The sequence below is a fragment of the Hemicordylus capensis genome, chromosome 4 (assembly GCF_027244095.1).
Source record: "Hemicordylus capensis ecotype Gifberg chromosome 4, rHemCap1.1.pri, whole genome shotgun sequence".
NCBI classification, from domain to species: Eukaryota; Metazoa; Chordata; class Lepidosauria; order Squamata; family Cordylidae; genus Hemicordylus; species Hemicordylus capensis.
Window position 1 is genome coordinate 263,680,047 of NC_069660.1, and position 19,552 is coordinate 263,699,598.

The 19,552-nt window shown below is 44.7% G+C and overlaps 1 protein-coding gene across 6 annotated transcripts in view; it reads left to right on the forward strand.

The window, feature by feature from the left end:
* The first annotated feature begins 4,075 nt into the window (after positions 1 to 4,075).
* The window catches only part of NKAIN3 (sodium/potassium transporting ATPase interacting 3), a 412,466-nt gene continuing 396,989 nt past the window's right edge, over positions 4,076 to 19,552 (forward strand). For all 6 annotated transcript variants that reach the window (XR_008306949.1, XM_053249301.1, XM_053249299.1 and 3 more), the window contains exon 1: positions 4,076 to 4,361. Coding sequence is in view for 5 of the 6 variants with exons in the window: in XM_053249301.1 (XP_053105276.1) it covers positions 4,308 to 4,361 (54 nt within the window). In the remaining variant the exon portion in view is untranslated. The remainder of the gene's footprint in view (positions 4,362 to 19,552) is intronic.

The window sequence follows — 19,552 nt, forward strand, 5'->3', positions numbered from 1 at the left end:
CATAAGAAGTAGAAGAAATCTGCACTTTCCAAAGAGGGCCAATCAATCAGTTAAACAAACAAAGGTTGCTTCCTGAACTAGAACATATCTAACATATTTTCCATGTCTGCCTCTTATTGCTGTCATACTTTTACCTGATAAAAAATACTATTTGGTATAGGACTTGGTGGTTTAGACAGAACCCACCACAGAATATTTGATAGCCAGCAAATTCTGCTGTGGATAAACTCTTGACACACTAACTTCACTGTCTACACACACACACACACACACACACACACACACACACACCTGGCATGGAGCATCTATGCCCCTAGTTCTCCCTGTCTCTTCATTTCTCCCCTCCCTTCAGCTCCAGTCCATTCTCCTTTCCACACTCCCTTCAGCCCCAGTCCGTTCTCCACCAGCCTGGCCAGTGCTTTCCTTTCCCTCTGCCCCGCTGGTGGCGGTTTCCTTTGCCAGTTGGCAGGAACTTTGCTTTCTTTTCTAGTGAGGGTCTCCTTACCTGTCCCTGCTTGCCTCTACGCTATGACTCCTGCTCTGACTCCTCAGGTATTTCTTGTAGTGAGTCAGTCCTCTCCCTTTCCTCCTTGAGAGAAGATGGAAACATCTCTCTCTCTCTTCCTACCTATTCATGATGTACTGATAGATATGTATTTCAAATGTATTTCACCAATAAACTAGTTAAGACCCTACAGTGATCTCCATGTGTGTTCTTTAAATAGATGCAACAACTAAACTCTGCATTCTGTAGCTGGAGTGTTAGCTTCCTTGGACTTTGCTAAATAATCACAAACCCCAACAAAAACTGATTGCACACAGCAAACAAATTCCTGTTTATCTGAAAGGACTGTGACTCAGGCCCTTGAGAGAGGCACAAGAGGTTGTTTCCCCATATCTTTTCATGTAGGCATTTGATTTGGCAGCATTCTGATTCATTTTAACATTGCAAAATTAAACTATATTCATTGGGCTAAGTCCTTCTCTCAGGGGTATTTCCAAAACTAAAACATAAACATCTGTGATTGCATTAATTCCTCTGGTTGTAAGGGCACAAAAGCAGTTCCATGGGGTGGGGGTGGATTCTAACTTTTCAACTCACTCCTCCTTCCTCACTGGCTGAAGAGATGGTGTAAAGAATGGGAATGAGCACCAGTCTAGAGCATCCAGACAGAAACAGCAATAGAATAATTAGTTTAGAGGACTGAAATGATAGGGGAAAAAACATTTGCTGAGAGGGAGCACATATAAAAGAATTTTGCAAGACATACTTTGTCTTTCATCAAATGAATTATTTGCGATGGAGGGGTCTTTGGTCTCTAATCATAGAATGCACAACATCAGTCCTCCAGCTATTGTTGGATGACTTTACTTCCATGATCCCTATCCACAGTGGCCAATGGTATTGGGAGCTGTAGTCCAACAGCTTGGAAGTCAAAGATGTACAGCCCTGATTTAGACCATAACTTCAATGCATGGATGGACATGCCACACACCAGCCTCTCTGTAGATTTGAGCTGATCTCAATATTCTCTTAGAAGCATGTTCAGTGAAATTTGAGGGTTCTGAAACAGTTTTGGGGATGGGAATAGACAGGGAGGTTTTGGGGAGGAGGGCTGGTCTTGTGGCAATATGCATGAATCGTGCCCTTTGCTAAGCAGGGTCCACCCTGGTTCACATTTGGATGTGAGACTACATGTGAGCACTATAAGACACTCCCCTTAGGGATGGGGCTGCTCTGGCAAGAGCACCTGTATGTTTGCGTGCAGAAGGCTCCAAGTTCCCTCCCTGGCATTTCCAAGATAGGGCTGAGACTCCTGCCTGTAACCTTGGAGAAGCCATTGCCAGTCTGTGTAAAGAAGACTGAGCTAGATGGACCAATGGTCTGACTCGGTATATGGCAGCTTCCTATGTTCCTGTGCTAATAAATAATTACTACTACTCCTACTACTACTACTAATGAATAAACAACTTTATTTGGTAGACACCCCATAATACATTGTTTTCTCGGTGGTTTACAACACATCGTTAAAACATAAGATAAAAACACACCACAGATTAAATCATAACAAACCAAGAAGGAGAGGGGTTGAAAACACAAAATATTAATAATAATAAACACTGTTATGTTATGAGAAACTCTTTCAAAGTTCCATAGGCACCCTACTGCTTTTGCTGATGCTGGTGATGGTGGGGTGTTTTTTCTTTTTCTTTTTATAGTTAATGTTGTGCCTTTTTAGGTGCCTGCAGTTGCGCTGGTAGTGCTGGAAGCACTGGAGCTATTCCTGATCACAGGTCTGGACACCATTTTTTCTGAACTGGTTCAATACTGAACCAGTTAGGTTTGAAGGTTTGGGGTCGAGCCGAACCACCCCCAGTTCAACTTGACCCCAGATCGAATACCTCCTCTCAGTTCGGGGGTTAGTCGAACATTAAAAAAAAACAACATTTTTTCTTTTTAATGCACTCCCTCCGGGCGGCTTCTTCAAGGTGGCGGGGGGGTCTGTGGGGAGGTCCCCCTCCCCTTCCTTTTTGTAAAAACCACCCTGTTTGGGCATCTTCGGCCCTTCCAGGTCTATTCCCCATTGCGGTGACCATTTTGGAAGCCACCACCCCTGCGCAGTGGGATCCTGTGTGGCCGGGTCATGACCTTGTATTTCGGAAAAACTAAGTGTGTTAATATTAACCGGGTTATGGCACATTGTTCCTCTCTAATTTGCAGCACTGGTTGATTCAGGCCATAAGTGCTGTCTAGACTGAGCATATATGCGCTATGGTTTTGCTTGCCACTGATACACCCATATCTGGGGAGGCTGGTGACTCTATGCAAGATAGCTGCTCCTGCTGAGTTATACAATACACTACAGCGAGTCTATTAATAGGGTGCAAAAAGAGCAAATCATGAGCACAGTGGTCACTGGAATCACAGTCTTACTTTTGAGGGTCCTTGGCTAAAGCCACACTCTGATCAGCCTAACTCACCACACGCTTGCTATCCATCTATCCATTCATCCATTTATTGTGAAGAAGACAGCCTGAGTGCATCATTTGCCACATCCTAACTCACTGGAAGAAGAGTTTCCACTTCTCTTTTGCATGATTCACACCTATTGCTGTATTCCAAATTGGCACCTCTTGTCTTGCTAACTTTCTAAATGCTGGCATCACGCTCAAACGACTCGCTAGTTGCCTTTCTTCCCTTCCTCTTCGTCGTACTGGCTGGGCAAAGGCCAGGATAGCGCGCCAGGGACGCACACCGAAGCCCGTCCCTTAAACGAAGCTCCGCCTCTTCTATGGACCCCACCCAATTGGGCTCTCTTAACCAGTCCGTTCAACTTTCCCGGGAAAGGCTGCTGTCCGAGTGGCCGGCACAAGCCCGCGCGCGGAACGCCAGAAAGCCGTCTTTCCTTCTGCATTTGTGCTCGCTCGCTCGCTCGCAGCAGCAGCAGCGCTTCCTCCCTCGCGCCCCCAACAAGCGGGCTGGCTCTGAGCGAAGCAACGGCGCCCTTCCCTGCTTCAGCCCTTAAACTGAAGAAGAACCCCCTCCCCTCCCCTCCAGCCCCGCCTCGAAAAGACTGTCTCGTAGCCGCCCTTGAATAGACGGCCTCGACGGCCAACACCCGCGCTCCATTTGCCAGCCAGCTGCCCTCGAGGCACGGGCGTAACTGCGGAAGAAGGGGCCGTGTTCACCCCTCTTTCTGGCGGCCCTTCAGAGTGAGGGAGATAATAAAGGAAATAGGGAGGAGGGCTGGAGCTGGGGGCCGCCGGGTTCTTTGAACCTTTTCGCTCAAATTATAGCTGCACCCCTGCCTCGAGGATGCACTAAGCCCGCCTTCCGCTCCTCAATCTTCCCATCTTTTTCAGACACCTGCCCGCCCTTCCCAGCGGCTTCCCCAGAGCCATTCACACATGCCCCCTCCCTTCGCCATTGACAATTCCGCCTCTCTCCTCTTCCCATTCACAAGTCCCACGAATAGGTTCTCCTCCCACCACACACACACAGAGACACGTGCGCCGCCCTCCCTCCGTCCCCTCCCAGCCACGCCCACCCTCAGTCTCCCCCCCCCCCCAGCAAAGGGGCGCAGGCGGGCGCCGGATGCTTTGCTCGGCGGCGGGGCTGCCCTCCTGATCTTTTTCCCCGAGACCGAGACGAAGGGGAGCGCTCCCTCTGAGCCCTAACAAAGGGATTTGGGCCGGCGCACGAGGCGAGGGCGGCAGCGGGGTCCGTCCGGATGCGGTGAGAGCGGCTGCTCAGGCAAGGAGGAAAAGGCAGAAAACGGCGCTCCCGGCATCACTCGCCTTCCACCATGGGCTGCTGTACCGGACGCTGTACTCTGATCTTCCTCTGCACGCTGCAGCTGGTGAGTCGCTGGCTCGAAGGGGAGCCGTTGCCTTGGGGTTGCCCCGTGCACGTCGCGATTGAGAGGCGACAAGATCCACTTCCCCGCATCGCGTTCCTTCTCCTCCCAGCTATGTGTTGATTGTTGCCTCATGATTCTCGGCCCCCCCCCCCCGCACCGCCCCAACCCCGGAGCTCTTTTGGCTCGAGAGATCATCCACGCACGCTGCAGCTGAAGGACTGATCCTTCTCTGCCTCATCTCGCGCTCGTCAGGCAGTGCCAACTCTCCTCCAGTTGCCCCTCACCAACTGACTGTAAATCCGACTCCATGCTCTTTGGCATCCGTGGTCTCTCTCGCCTCATTTGCATTGCCAAGTTCCTTGTGGCACAGGCTGTTCCTGGTGTGAGGCAGCTGGGCTGGCCACCGTCTCCCCACCTCTACTTTTGGTACTGTGCAGTCTAAGCAGTCCGAACCCATGCCCAGCTCCAGAAAGGCAGCTGCAGAGTGTTAGAGATCCCAGGTTTCCCAGAATTACTGCCTCTGGGTTGATTCTCTCCTGTGTGGCTCAGTTGCCTAAGCTGTACACCCTTGGTAGCACTACCATCTATTTAGCAGGAGACAGGACGAAATAGATGTCCAGCAGGCATTGCTTGCCTCCCTGGGGTCCAGAAATGTGAAGACCTTTTCACTGTGAAGGATAAGTTTGCACATAGGAAATGATCTCGGAGAAGGCAATGGTTGTTGCTCATGAGAGTAAGATGATTCTTTCAGATGTAGAGCAGTGCCAATTCATGTGCCTTTTATGTTTAAAGTTATAAAATGAGCAGCACTATAAAATATGTTTGATGCAAAGTGTGCTCCAGGTTTGGATGATTATGTGCTCCCATTGTAAAGGAAAGCTGTGGCAATGCTGCACAATTTCTTTGGTCTCTTGGGTATTGTGGAAGGTTTCCTATGCCTGCCAATTCTCATATGCTTTAAAGGTAGACTCTCATTCTCAATTCACTTCAAGGCAGCTTAAAGTATCTTTGTGGTGTGAGCAGGAGGTTTTCTCTCTCCGCCGCAGTGTGCTTAAATCAGATAGTTAAAGACTGCACAGTTCTGTGGAAACCGTGCTCATTCTCATTGTCTCAACTTGACAGCTGGGTATTAAAACCAGTGCCTGATCAATAAGAGGTCAAGGTGTAGGCAGCGTTGAGGGTCTGATAATGAGGGTAATGCATGCTCTCTTTTGTTAATGACTTGGAGACTGCAAGCTGAAATCTTAACTCTGTTCACATCTGAGATATTTCCTTCCAAAGTTGCATTACATGGTCTAGTTCAAGGAATGACACTTGTATGACATACTGGTCTATTTCCAGACATTTTAAAGTAATCAGGAATCATTGACTTGTTTCTGTCAAATGCAGAAAGGAAATAGAACTGAATGTTAAGAAGGAAAATGCGGGCACCTCTATAGGTCTTTATTGGGGTGGGAGGAAATGTTTTGTTCAGAGTAAATGCCCACTGTGGAGGCATGGCTAAGGGCTTGACTGGTGTGCTGCAAGTTGCCAGATCAAGCCATTGCTTTGAGTAAATAACAGTTGTGTGTATGTCTGTGTGGAGGGCATGCGATTGTATTTCAACTTGCCGCTGGGATTTCATTGCTTGCTAAGTTAATATAGCCGCTTCAGTGGAAACCATTGTTAGCAGATTTGAATTGTAACATGTATACTAAAAGAGGATTGTTTCTTTAATGGCTTCTCATTGTATTAGAATGTTGTTGATTAATATTGACTCACAACTTGTGTATGTCATATGTACAGTTTATCTGATGGTGTTGTGGGGTGGGATACAAGATTCATATGTTTGCTCTAGAATGTATTAAAGATAAGATTGCAAAGAACTACATATTTCAGGAACATTTGTGGGGGTTATTTCTTTGCCACTGCTCCTCCTCTTTTCTACCTGCACATGTGTGGTGTGCATCTTTGAAAATTTTCAGGTGGGCCCATGAAAAATTATTTCAACTTCCTTTTAAAAGGAAATTGCTTGTTTTGGAGGGAGACTACCACAAGACTGATGACTTGCCAGATCAACCACATTGACCAACCCCACACCCTGCTGTAAAGTCTTCAGTAAAAATTCTGTCTAGCAGCTGGCCCTCTTCCAGGGGCGGAGCTGTAATCTGGCACTTGGTGGCAGCCCCCAGAATCCCTTTCCTCCCTGCTGCTCATGGTAGGGACAGCTGCAGTGGCAGGGGCGATAAGAGAGCAACCACCATAAGAGAGCAGACTGGGGTAGCCTGCCCTGCGCCCACTGCTTAGTCGCCACTGCAGCTGCCACTACTTCTTCACACATGTAGGTTCCAATCTGGAGCTGGGCTTGTGGTAGCGAGCATGACTTGTCTTAGCTAAGCAGGGTCCACCCTGGTTGCATGTGTAAGGGAGACCAGAAGTGTAAGCACTGTAAGATATTCCCCTCAGGGGATGAAGCCGCTCTGGGAAGAGCATCTAGGTTCCAAGTTCCTTCCCTGGCATCTCCAAGTTAGGGCTGAGTGAGATTCCTGCCTGCAACCTTCTGCCAGTCTGTGTAGACAATACTGAGCTAGATGGACCTATGGTCTGACTCAGTATATAGTGGCTTCCTATTTTCCTATGTTCCTATTGTCTTATACTGGGGAGATGTACAACTAGGACCCCATTGCACATACCCTTTCCTTGCTGACTCTTGGGTGGGCTTGCATAAACTCTTTCCTTTTAGTACGTATGTACCTTCTCTCCCCACCACATGCACAGGGCACCCCTTTTCTTCCTGCCGTGCATGTGGTGGCAGCAACTGAGTAGCAGGGACAGGGCAGCCTATCTGGGCTGCTCCCTCAGGGAGGCAGCAGCTGCTGCTGCCACCACTGCCTTGTGGCAGGGATAAAAGGAACTCCCCACATGTGTGGCAAGAAAAGGGGCACTGCAGGGGAGGTGCTGCTGGGTTGTGGGTATGGGCGGGCAGGCCAAACATAGGCTGCTTGTGGTCCTCCATATACCACTATCTCACTTGGCTCTCTTAGCCTGTCTTCACCCATCTTCAGCACAGGTGTCCATACAAGGGGTGGAGCTTTAATTATCGGCCAGGATTCCAAGAACTTGTGCACTGCTGCAGTCAGGACCACTGCACTTGCCAGTGGCAGTAGTGGCAGCCTCCCTGAGGGAACAGCCCAGGGTAGGCTGTCCCGCCCCTACTCCTCCAGTGCTGCCACCTCTTCACATATGCAGGTTCCACTCTGATATAGTCCTACACTTTGGGGGTTGCATCTAGGCTCCCTTTGCAGATACCCTTCCCTTGATGCCTCTTGAGTGTGCTTGCTAAACGGCTTTCTCTTAGTACATACGCACCATACATAGCATTTTATGCTACGCGCACAGGGTGCCCTTTCTCTCCTCACTGTACACGTGGTGGCAGCAGTGGTGGCTGAACAGTGGGGACAGGGCTGCCTTCCCAGGGCTGCTCCCTCAGAGAGGCTGCTGCTGCCACCACCACAGTGTGAGGTGGGGAGAAAAGAGCCCCTCTCCATGTGGCGGAAAAAGAAGAGGTGTCTCGGGGGAAGGTATCTCGGGGGAAGGAAGGTATCTCAGGTGTGCCCCCAGGTTGGAGGTGCGGGTAGCCTGAACACGGGCTGCTGTGGCCTCTCTGTGCCACTGCACTCTCCTACTAGATTTTGTGTCTGGATAGTTTTATCTGGGTTTCTTTTTTCTTTCTTTTGCTGCCCTTTCAGGCAGGCAGTCTTGTGGGCGATTTCGATAAGTGGGTGAATGGCTCCTCTTTCAGGTGATCTTCTGCAAGATCACAGAGTCAATCTATTTTTAAAAAATTAAAAAGAAAAGCAAGTCTTTAAGAAAAGGAGCTCTGTCAGTATGATCCCTCCATACTTCTCAGAAGAAATGTTGGGATAGATTGAAGTATCCCAAAAAGGCACCATAAAAAGTGGAACTTTTTAGCACAGAAATAATGCAGGCCAAGCTCCATTGCGCACGGGAAAATCTGAATCATGTACGGAGGGCACCTTGATGTCTTACATGGACTGTGACGTAACACCCCACCCCCCAGATGTATGAATGCACATTCACCCTTCCTGTGGTGAAGTTAAATCAATCAATCTGGGAAGGGCCCTGGAAGCAGCAGATGTGGCCACAATTACTTATGCCGTGGTCATGTCAAAGCTTGATTACCGTACAAGGTACTGTCCATGAAGAATGTTTGGAAGTCACAGCTGGACTCCTGTTGGGAGCATGGAGTAGAGAGCATATTACTTCACTTGGTTGTCCTTTTGCAGACAAATTAAGACTCTGTTTCATCCTATATAATAAAGCCCTTGCGTGTGCGCCCGTGTCTCTGGTGTCTGCGTCCGTGTCTCCCTTGGCTGATCTGGGCATGCACGGAGCACATGCCCAGAACATGCCGAGGGAGACACGACTGCAGGCACCAGGTGGCCATGTTGGCCGGTTGGTCGCCCGGCTGCGGGGAGGCCGGAGGCAGTGCCCGCAGGACTGGCTGGGCTGCGGGGAGGGCAGAGGCGGTGGCGGGACCGCCCCTGCCGCGGAGAAAGCTGAGGCAGGGGCAGCGGGTCCGGCCCGGCCGCGGGGAGGGGAGAAATGGCGGCGGCGGGTCCGGCCCGACCGCAGGAAATGGAAAGGCGGGCGGCAGGATCCAACCGGCCGTGGGGAGGGGAACGGCAGCAGCAGCGGGACCACCCAGCCGCAGGAAAGGGAGAGGTGGCGGCTGCGGGTCCGGCCCAGCCGCAGGAAAGGAAGAGACGGCCGCGACGGGACCGGACCCGACCTGGAAGGGAGAGAAATGGCGGCGGCAGGACCGGCCTACTAGCACCCGTTATTTTAACGGGCTTAAAAATACTAGTCTAGCATAAATTGAAATATTTATCATTTTGCTTTTGGTCTGGTGTATGTATTTTCTGTTGCAGTTGAGTTATGTATTGTTGCTTTTGGGTGGTTGATACTTCTTTAAACTGTTTTTTTTTTTTTTAAAGATTGTATGCTACCTTGAGTTCCAGCTTTTGGAAGAAAAGAGGTATATACATCTAATTATATAAAAATAAATGCTTCTCTGGGGAGAAGCCCCAACTGAGCACAGTGGGAGTTATTTCCCATCCACCAGATTGGAATGTCTGCCGTTCCCCCAAAATAATCTTTAACTTTACATGCAAGTGATGTCACAATATGCCTGTTCTGACACTTATCATTCATGGATACTTTGCAAATGCATTTAAATTGTCTGAACTGAGTCTAGATCTACAAAAGGCTTGCTTCAAAGTAACCTCTGTGATGTCTGAATGTGGTTATTTCAGGCACATTACAGAAAAGTTGGGAACAGGGAGCTAGCAGCCCCATAAGTCCTGTATCTGCAAATTGTTTCTAAAATCAAATTGAGTTCTGGCATTTACAGAAATAAGCATAAAAGGCTTTATTTTATTTATTTATCACATTTATATACTGCCCTGTATATATCTCTCTGGGTGGTGTACAGATTAAAAGGTTATGTAGCCTAAGCCGTTAGGTCTGTAGTTTTCTTAATGTGTCCTCACTAATAGAAACCTTCATCTCTTTCTTTGGGTTCTTTTAAAGCAAGTTTTCTTCAGCATTTGTGTCTTTGAATAACTAGACTGATACTTAATATCATTGTTCAATCAATAACACTTGGCATTTCTGCACAGATGGGTTTTCTTCAGGTCACACCGGAGACTCGCAAACCAAATGGTACCTGTGCGCAGCCTATACAGAAGTTCTGCTTGTCTGTGTGACAGATGTGGGTCATCCCATGGTAGTGTAGCTCACAGATGGCTGTAGCACTTCTGGTGCACAAAGCCCAAAGCAAAGCTATACCTTCTCTAGAAGTACTGCTTCTTGAACTTCTGGTTTATTGCTAAAGTGCTGATAGAGAGGAATGGAAAGTCCTCATCTGGACACCAGAGGATTTTGACAGGTACTAAGAGACGGCATTAAACCAGTAGTTCAATTTAACTCATTGCACTGTATTGCTACAGCAAGCAACTCTTCAGATATTATGCTCAGAAGCCAGAGAAATAACTGGAGCATAAAAACATGAACATACTAGACTTGCAAGGAATATGTTGGTAGTTTGTGCTTTCAGGTGAAGAAGCCTTACTTGCCCACTGATTTTTTTTTAACATGGCTGAAAATCCATGTTTTCCTTTAGTGTTGTTTTGTTCAAGAATTATTCCTTTAACTCATCTAAGGGGGAAAATCCCAGTTCCTTTTTTTTAAAAGTCACTAACATATCTCCGAATGTTGTCGTGGAAGCATTTACTATTCTGCTGGATTTCCTGATAGCTATAAAAGTTGAAAATAGCACTGTGTGTGAATAGCCATCATAATATATAGAAGGATAGATATAAAACTCTTCAAAAACATACTTTTTTTGTGTGATGGGCCCATCACATGATCAAACAGCTTTCAAAACTGGTACTAACATTGAGATTTCCTTCTGTTCTAATAATGCTTACATTATGTATCGCCCACTGTTAAATGCTGTATCACATTTACCGGTTATTGCCCTGGTTCCAAACATGCAGATCATATACATGGAACAATGATTTATCTAGATTAAAAACTTAAGGGAAGAAAAGCGCTAGCCACCTAAAGGCACAGTGGGGGAAGCAACCTGCCTAGCGAGCAGCAGGCTGTTGGTTCAAATCCCTGCTGGTGTGTTTCCCAGAATATGGGAAACTCCTATACCAGGTAGCAGCAATATATGATGGTGCTGAATGGCATAATCTCATACAAAATGTATTAACCTTGATGGAGATAATTCTATGAAAAGTCCATAGTTTTATATTATTGGGAAAACTGTAGATGCCACCAATTTTTAGGCATTGGCCATTCTCTGTAAAGACAGAATAGCTAGTTTTGTCTGTGTGTGGCATATGGCTCTGTGTCTATCACAGCTTCCTGGGAATGTGGTTTTCAGAAATGGTCTACATGTGGAAGGCAGTGCTGTGTAGATATCCCCCCACCCCTGGTTGTCTGGGATGGAAGGTCTTTCAGACCAGGTTTAAGATGAACTGTTTCTGCGTATCCTGTTTATATCTCTGTTTTTTTGAATATCTCATACTGAACTTCAGTTAGGTGTTTAGTAATTGGCTTAGGACAAGTAAAGGTTACCTTCAACTATATGATACCAGTTTTATTTCAGCATGGTTTGGGAGCCATAAAACTGGTGTGGTATGCCCAAATTGTCATCTTTCATATTGGTTCTCCTGTGAATTGGAAAAAAAATGACTGTATTCATGTACTGTATAATACTATTTCCTTTTCTCTTTTATTTCTATTATCCTGCTTCTGTCGCCATCCCATTATGACAATTCATATATATACAGGGGTGGGAAGAGTAACCCAAGTTGTTAGGGGGAAGAGCATTAGGGTTTGTTAACTCCTCTGAACTATCCTTTGAACTGTACTGATTTCCCCCTTTAATATTAAAGTGCATATGAACAGGCAAAACAGTCTAATCTTTGTGTGTAATTTAAAAGTTGCTTTGTTTTTTAAATCATCTTAATCTAGGTGTTCATGTTTTGTAATAAAATGTCAGAATTTGGCCTGGTTCGGAGCTGATATCAACTCAAGTGTCAATATTCATATTGTGATTTGGAAGAAGCAAGAACAGATATGAAGAATCAGTGACTGAATCTCAATTACAGATCAAAAATGAGAACCACTGACTAGGCTAATTGTAAGTCTGGTGGTTCAGCCAAGAGCAGGATTGGATGGCTGAAAATTGAGCAGAAAGAAGGTCAATGCAAGAGTAAATGGAACTGGAAGATAGCAAGAGACAAGATTATAAAGATGCAGAAAAGGAAGGTTACACAAGATATACCAGAGCTTAAGAGATCAGGGATATGGGCTATGAGCAGACTCTGGTGGTCTTTCTCAGGTGCCTACAAATGTTGTATAGCACCAGCCAATTTGTCATTGCTCTTGGCCTTCTCTCCTACCTCAAGTCCACTTTCATGTATACAGAGCTGTAGAGCAGCATGAGGTTGTTTGTGCTGGGATGTGGCTTACACCAGATGAGACTCTGCTCGTACCTTCTCCAAACCTCCATACAAAAATATATGATCCCACCCATCTGTGGTACATGCAGAGGACTTGGAAGAGATGTGGGCTGCAGTTTGGAGAAGTTGACAAAGAAACTTAAAGAGTCTTTCTGACTGCTCAGAAGGGATTCTGGCTGTGTTGTGCTTCCAAATCACAGCATAAATGAAAGCTCTAAGGAGGGCACCTGTGCACTGTTGGCCGTCGTGCTTGCAAGAGAGCTATGGCTGTTTGCTCCTGGCAAGTGATACTTGGATGTCTGGTCTTCTTTTTACCAGGATCTGGTCTGTAACAAAAATGCATTCTGGTTCTTGTTCATTTCAAGCATTGATTATAATCCAGATATTGCATGGACAAGTTACTCTGCAGCCTCCTTTATAGGAGCAGAGGACTGAAATGCTTAAATATCAGGTAGGTAATCTTTGCTGGTTTCCATGTTCCTTATAGCACACATGAAAATGTAAAGTAGGGATGTGCATGAGCCAGTTCAACGCCTGCTCTGGGAAGCACCAAACAAACTTGGATGCTGGCGTTCGAGCCAACTCAACAGGTGCATGCCAACATCGCACAGAGGCTGCAGGAAACAGTGCAGCAGCCCCACGTGGCTGTTTGGAGAGCAGGCACCACCAGCAGAAAAGCGGTCAGGTGGGAACGAGCAGGTAAGGAGCTCCTGACCTGCTTTTTAAGGGAACCGCTCCCCACCCTCTCCCCTGGCAGGTGCATAAACAACTTGTGCACATCCCTAATGTAAATCATCTTAGCTCTCCTCTTAAATGGAAGATTTTTGGATGCCTGAATCTTATATTCTTTCACAGTCCCTTTTAATACTTCTTCATTTTTTGTTAAAATATGAAGCAAAACAAATCTATATAAAAATAAGGATAATATAAAGTATATATTATATCCTTGGAAGTAAAGACAACATAAAGTATATTTAGAAAGCCTTCTAAGTTATGGGCAATCAGATTCAGAGGTAGTTCTCTCAGAGTGATTATCCTGCCAATTGGGATATAAAGATAAGGAATTCCAAAGTGTAGAATCTTGCTGTTTTCATGAATCAGTAGGGAACTCTTCATCTAAGCAATCTCTGCAAACACAGGATACAATCCTGATTCCCCCCACCCCACACTGTGCAGGAATTGAGGGGGGGGGAGCATAATAAACACCTAATTTGTTAGGACTAGTTAATTTTCCTCTAGCTCTCATTTTCCAGTGTGTCTGTATACAACATTTGAGTGACTCAAGGAGACATAGATTGTCCCTGACCACTTCTTCCTTTGACTTGACTATATAAGATAAAATATAGTTCAGTTTGGTGTATAAACTGTGTTACTTCAGTATTTTGTATGTAGGTATAATATTCTTTAGTTTATAGTCACCAAATTAAGGTTTAGTAGAAGATGATGTAATTTCTTGTATATCAACTGAATTGTTTATGCTGAATTGTTGTTCAGCATACAGGCCTTTTAATCTTGTACTGTAACTGTTTTATATCAGCAGCTGTCCTACCGAGTGCTCTAAGTTGAATATATCTTTCTTGAATGTGCATAGAACTCTGTTGTTAAATGTTAGCAAGAATTATATACTCTCTATTTAGAGAAAATATCACAAACAGCTTTATTTGCCCTTTCAGTTGTACTCCTCATTTGTGTTTCTGAAAGTTATGTATACTGTACATGTCTAGAAGATTAAAACTAGCATCTTTTAGCAACTGTGGGTGTAGTGTTATAAGTGATAGCAAGGACCAGAATTTGCTTGCTTCCCTGCTATCCAAAATGCTATCAAAAGATACTGGCAATATGTAAAGCAACAAACAAATAAAAAACCCAAAACCTAGAAAGGTTTGTTCAATTTTTATTCCACCTTTCATAAGACACTCCAAGGTAGTTTACAAAAGTTAAAATACAATAAAACTCCATAAAAATCACATGTAAAACCTTTCAATCAGTTAAACAGTGTTGGGGCCTATGTACCCCAACTTTAGACTTAAAGGTACCAACCCAGAAGTATATGGAATTCAGGCCCGTGTCTAGTTCCATTTTATTAAGGAATGAATTATTGCCTGACTCAGGGTGAATTGACACCCAGATCTGCCTGGGTATTTGTAAAGGCAGGGGTAATCTAGCATTGTTTATCAGTGTTTGTGGAACTCACAAGAGACTCAGTGGGTCAGGCTTAATTACCAGTCTCACACTGCTGAAATTATCCCTTTTCCTCACTGACAGGATGCTTCTGCCTCAGTCAAATGTATTGATTAACTTGTCTCACACATGTACCCCCTTTTATGTTACTTTAAATATTCTCTTGTTCTAATTACACACTAGATAGAGGTACACAAGAAATAATGTAATTGCTGTCTCACACAAATAGAACTAATTCTCTCACTAACTCCTGACTTTTAACACCTTTTGGGACCAGGCTAGCACATCTGGGACAAGAAAAGGGGCCCATTTGCAACTTAGAGATGCAGATTTGCTTTGGGCAATGTCCCCTCCTCAAGATAGCATCTAACAGAAGATGGGATTAAGATCTCTCTCTGGATTGACCAAATATCCTGAGCTAATTTTGGTAATTAAAAGACAATATCCAGAGGATAGCAGGAATAGATGCCTTTTGTGATCCAGAAGACTCAAATGGACATCAGAGGATGGAACCACTATAAGAAGGAGTCTCTGGACATGACAGATTAGCAATCTTGTGCCTACATGCAAGACCTGCTCACAAGCAATCCCAGAGTTTGCTGCTAAGCCGTGGGGCAACAAGCAGGACCAGAGGAAGCTGCCAACCACTGAATCAGAACATTGGCCCATCTAGGTCAGTATTGCCTGACTGGCAGCAGCTCTCCAAATTTTCAGTCTTTCCCAGACCTATCTGGAGGGTACTGAACTTGGGACGTTATACATGCAAAGCTGGTGCTCTACCACTGAGCTGTGGCCCCTTCTTACATATCTTAGATCAGGCTGTGCTCACATGCCATTAACTGTGTCCAAATGCAAACCAGGGCAGACCCTGCTTAGCAGAGGGGATAATTCATTCTCGCTACTGCAAGACCAGCTCTCCTCCCCATTTCATTGCTGAAGAAATGCATGCAGCTGAATAACATACCACTGATTCAAAAGACGAGTGTCCCTTCTGGCCCATCTTGCTTGTATTTGCATTCCTCACTTACAAGTGGTAACAATGTACTTCTATCTAGCTGGTAGGTCTGTAAATGCCGTACAGCTGTATCTAAAGGAAAACAGAAGGGGCTTGTGTTTTGATTGAAGCAATGACACAAATTGTGTGTGCATGTGCATGTCTAAATGTCATTTCCCCAATCAAATGCCTCTCAAAGCTGCTAGTATCCATATTCTTTCTAAAGCAGAGCAGTTTTGGATGGGTGAGGGTGTGGTTTAAGTCAAGCAAATGACACAGGGGGAGGATAAATGGGGTGGGGGGTATTCTTCCCTCCTTGCCACTGCCTGATTTACATCATGCACTGTATGCACTCCACAAACTGTGTCATGTGCTTTCATAAAAATCTGAACCCCTCTCCTGTGGCTGCCTTGACATTTTTAAAAGAATCCCACGAGATCTGATCACAAATTTCATCTTTTGGCCCTTATGGGTATTCATGGGGACTTCATTGTCAGCATTTCTGCTTATAGTATGAACAGAAGGTATAACTTTTACAATGTCACCACTTTTCAAGAAGTACAATCACCACTGGAATTGCCCATATATCATTTATATGGTGGTGGCGGGGGGATGGAATATGTGCAACACAGAATTCTCTGTGAAATTCTCCTGAGATATCGAATAGTATTCATAATAATGAAAAGATACTGAAACTAAGATTGAACTGCATTCCCTTTGAGACCTGATAGAAGTACAGCTTTCAAATCTAGTAATGATTACTTCTCATTTAAACTGTAGTGTGTAGCTAGCACTGGAACATCCAATACAACTTCATTCTGCTACTGACTTACTATTTGATACACACAACAGGCAAAAATGATTTACTTTTCTCTGCATCAGCTTTCAAGCATCTTCCCAGCTCCCCTTCTCCAGCCCTAATAAACAACCAGTTCAACACCTGTAAATTCACAGCAAAAGGAACATTTTGTTGACAACCTACAAAAATGACCAGGTGAATTAGATATATTTTTCTTGTCAAAGAATTATCTCGTTTTCAGTAATTCTGAAGTAAAAATTACCCATATAATTATATTACCGGATTTTTCAGCTAAATAACACAAATGTTATTTTTCCTTTTACTTGCCACCCTGGAAAGCATCTCTGGGGGATTAGCCAATGTCTTTTTTGTCATGCTTACTAAGATTGCTAGTGTTCCTCATCTTTCTCTCCATGGGTGGAGACTAGAACTTTCTCTCAAAGAATGGTCTCTACACTTGTAAACTCTTCCCATCTAAAGAGTCCTTACTACTTGTCTGGTATACTTGTGAAGATGGTAACCTGTGAACCAGCAAATCCATAGCTTTGCCAGAGATTTCTTCAATTGCAGAGACTGAAAAAGCAGACCACATCCATGGAATGTTGTGTTCGCACTCTGCATTCTCCATGAGAAGGCTTGTTAACAGCCACAGACTTTTCATGATGCATTTGTTTTGGAGAAGCATTCAGTCATGCATTTGTTTTGGAGAAGCATTTTGGAGAAGCATTCAGTCATTCAGGTCTTGCCTATAGTCTGAAGTGGTTCAGTCAAGAAATGGGTTTACCTTCCTACTTTGCTCTTTATGTTGTTCATCTTGCTTTATCACACTAGTATTGCAAAAGACAATGAGGTGGGTCTCAAAATCAGTGAGACCCGCTGTGTCCAGATTAGCGGGGAAAGCGAGCTAAACCCTTGCTCCTCCCACCAACTCAGAAAACAAATAAGGTCAATGAGTGAATAGAGGATTTGAGGGGATGAAGGACAACTGAACAAGGAGGAGTCCAGATATAAATGCATGGGATGGGGAGAGGAGGGGAATAGATAGTGAAACCAAATATGAACAGAACATATTCATACAGTCCTGAGGAAACTCTTTCCGAGTGTATCTTCCATTGTTGAAGGAAAACACTTAACATAGCATCAGGCCATAAAAGAGATTCTGTTGAGGAATTTCATTTATTTATTTATTTATTTATTTATTTATTTATTTATTTATTTCTCTTTTATATCACCCCATCCAATGGCTCTGGGCAGCGTACAACAAGTAAAAAACATAAACACCATGTAAAACAAACTGCTTAAAACAATATAAAAACAAATTTAAAACTATTAAAACCATTTAAAACCAATGAAAATAAGAAAAATTTAAAAACCTTGGAAGGCCATGCCAAACAAGTATTTAGGGCTCACAACGAGCTCAAACTATGGATATCTGCCGGGAGTGCATTTCAAAGGCCAGGAGCTGCTACAGAGAAGGCCTGGGTTTAAGATGCCACCAGACGAAACCGGTGGTAACTGGAGACGGACCTCTCCAGATGACCTCAACATGTGATGGGGATCATACAGAAGAAAGTGCTCATTAAGGTAGTCTGGACCAAAGCTGTTCAGGGCTTTAAAGGTAATAACCAACACCTTGTATTTCCCCCAGAAACATATCGGCAGCCAATGAAATTGTTTGAGAACGGGCATAATATGGTCTATCCGGGTTACCCCAGAGACCAGACTGGCTGCCGCATTTTGAACTAACGGAAGTTTCAGAACTGTGTACAAAGGCAGCCCCATGTAGAGCGTGTTGCAATACTCGAGCCTGGAAGTTACCATCTGATGGACCACTGTTTGAGATCATTCTCTTCAAGGAATGGACACAGCTGTCGAATCAGCTGAAACTGATGGAAAGTGCTCCTGGCTATAGCCTCCACCTGAGATACCAGAGTGGGGCCTTGATCCAAAAGCACTCCCAAGCTGCGTATGTTCCTTCTGGGGGAGCAAAACCACATCCAGAACAGGAAGATCTAACTGAACTTTCAAATTCCGATCACCCACAAGGAGCACCTCCGTCTTGCTTGGATTCAGCTTCATTTTGATGTCCCTCATCCAGACCATTACTGCCTGTAGGCAGGCATTTAGAGAGTGAATGCCATTTCCTGATTATGATGATAAGGAGAAATAGATTTGGGTGTTATCAGGATACTGATAACACCCTGCATCAAATCTCCTGAAGACCTCACCCAGCGGTTTCATGTAGATGTTAAAAAGCATTGGTGACAGAATGGAGCCCTGAGGGACTCCATATAATAGCTCCTGTTTCGAAAAACAGCTGTTTCCAAGCTCCACCATCTGGAATCTGTCTGAGAGATAGGAGTGGAACCACTGCAACACAGTGCCGCCTCCTCCACAACTCACCTGGGTGATCCAGAAGGATACCATGTTCGATGGTATTGAACATGCGGAGAGGTCCAAAAGAACCAACAGAGTCACACTCCCTCTGTCGATCCTGATGGTAAAGGTCATCCAACAGGCTAACCAAGGCCATCTCAACCCCATAGCCTGCTCTAAAGCTAGTTTGAAATGGGTCTAAATAATCAGTTTTCTCCAAAACTGCCTGGAGCTGGTTAGCCACCACTCTCTCATTCACCTTGTCCAACCATGGGAGATTGGAGCCTGGACTATAACCATCCATCACTGAGGGAACTAGGGAAGGCTTCTTGACTTTTGGAAGGGGTGATGTTGCCTATTGATGTTATAATTGCCTTGTAAAAGGAAATAATTTGCTCAACATAAAATCAAACTTCCAAACAAATTTAAATAATGATGAAAACAAGTACTGAAAGTATTCAGCTGTCAAGTTATGCCTAATCTTGGAAACATTAACAAAGCAAAACACAAATTTTATTATTCTTTGAAGATTATTTTAGGAATAACTACTCTTGTGCTTACAAGATTATTAAGGCCTGGTGTTCTCATCACAGGGATAGCACCAAACCTACTTTCACCAAGATAAATGCTCTTCACTCTACCTGTAGCATTTAAAAGCACTTATATAAAGATATTACTTTAATCACATTGACTTTCCATAGCTTTGCCAGGTATTCCCATCTAGAGCAGCACAGAGACTGTCTCTATAATGACAACAACCGCCATGGTAGATGCTTATACATGTTATGGCTGGCATTGGAAT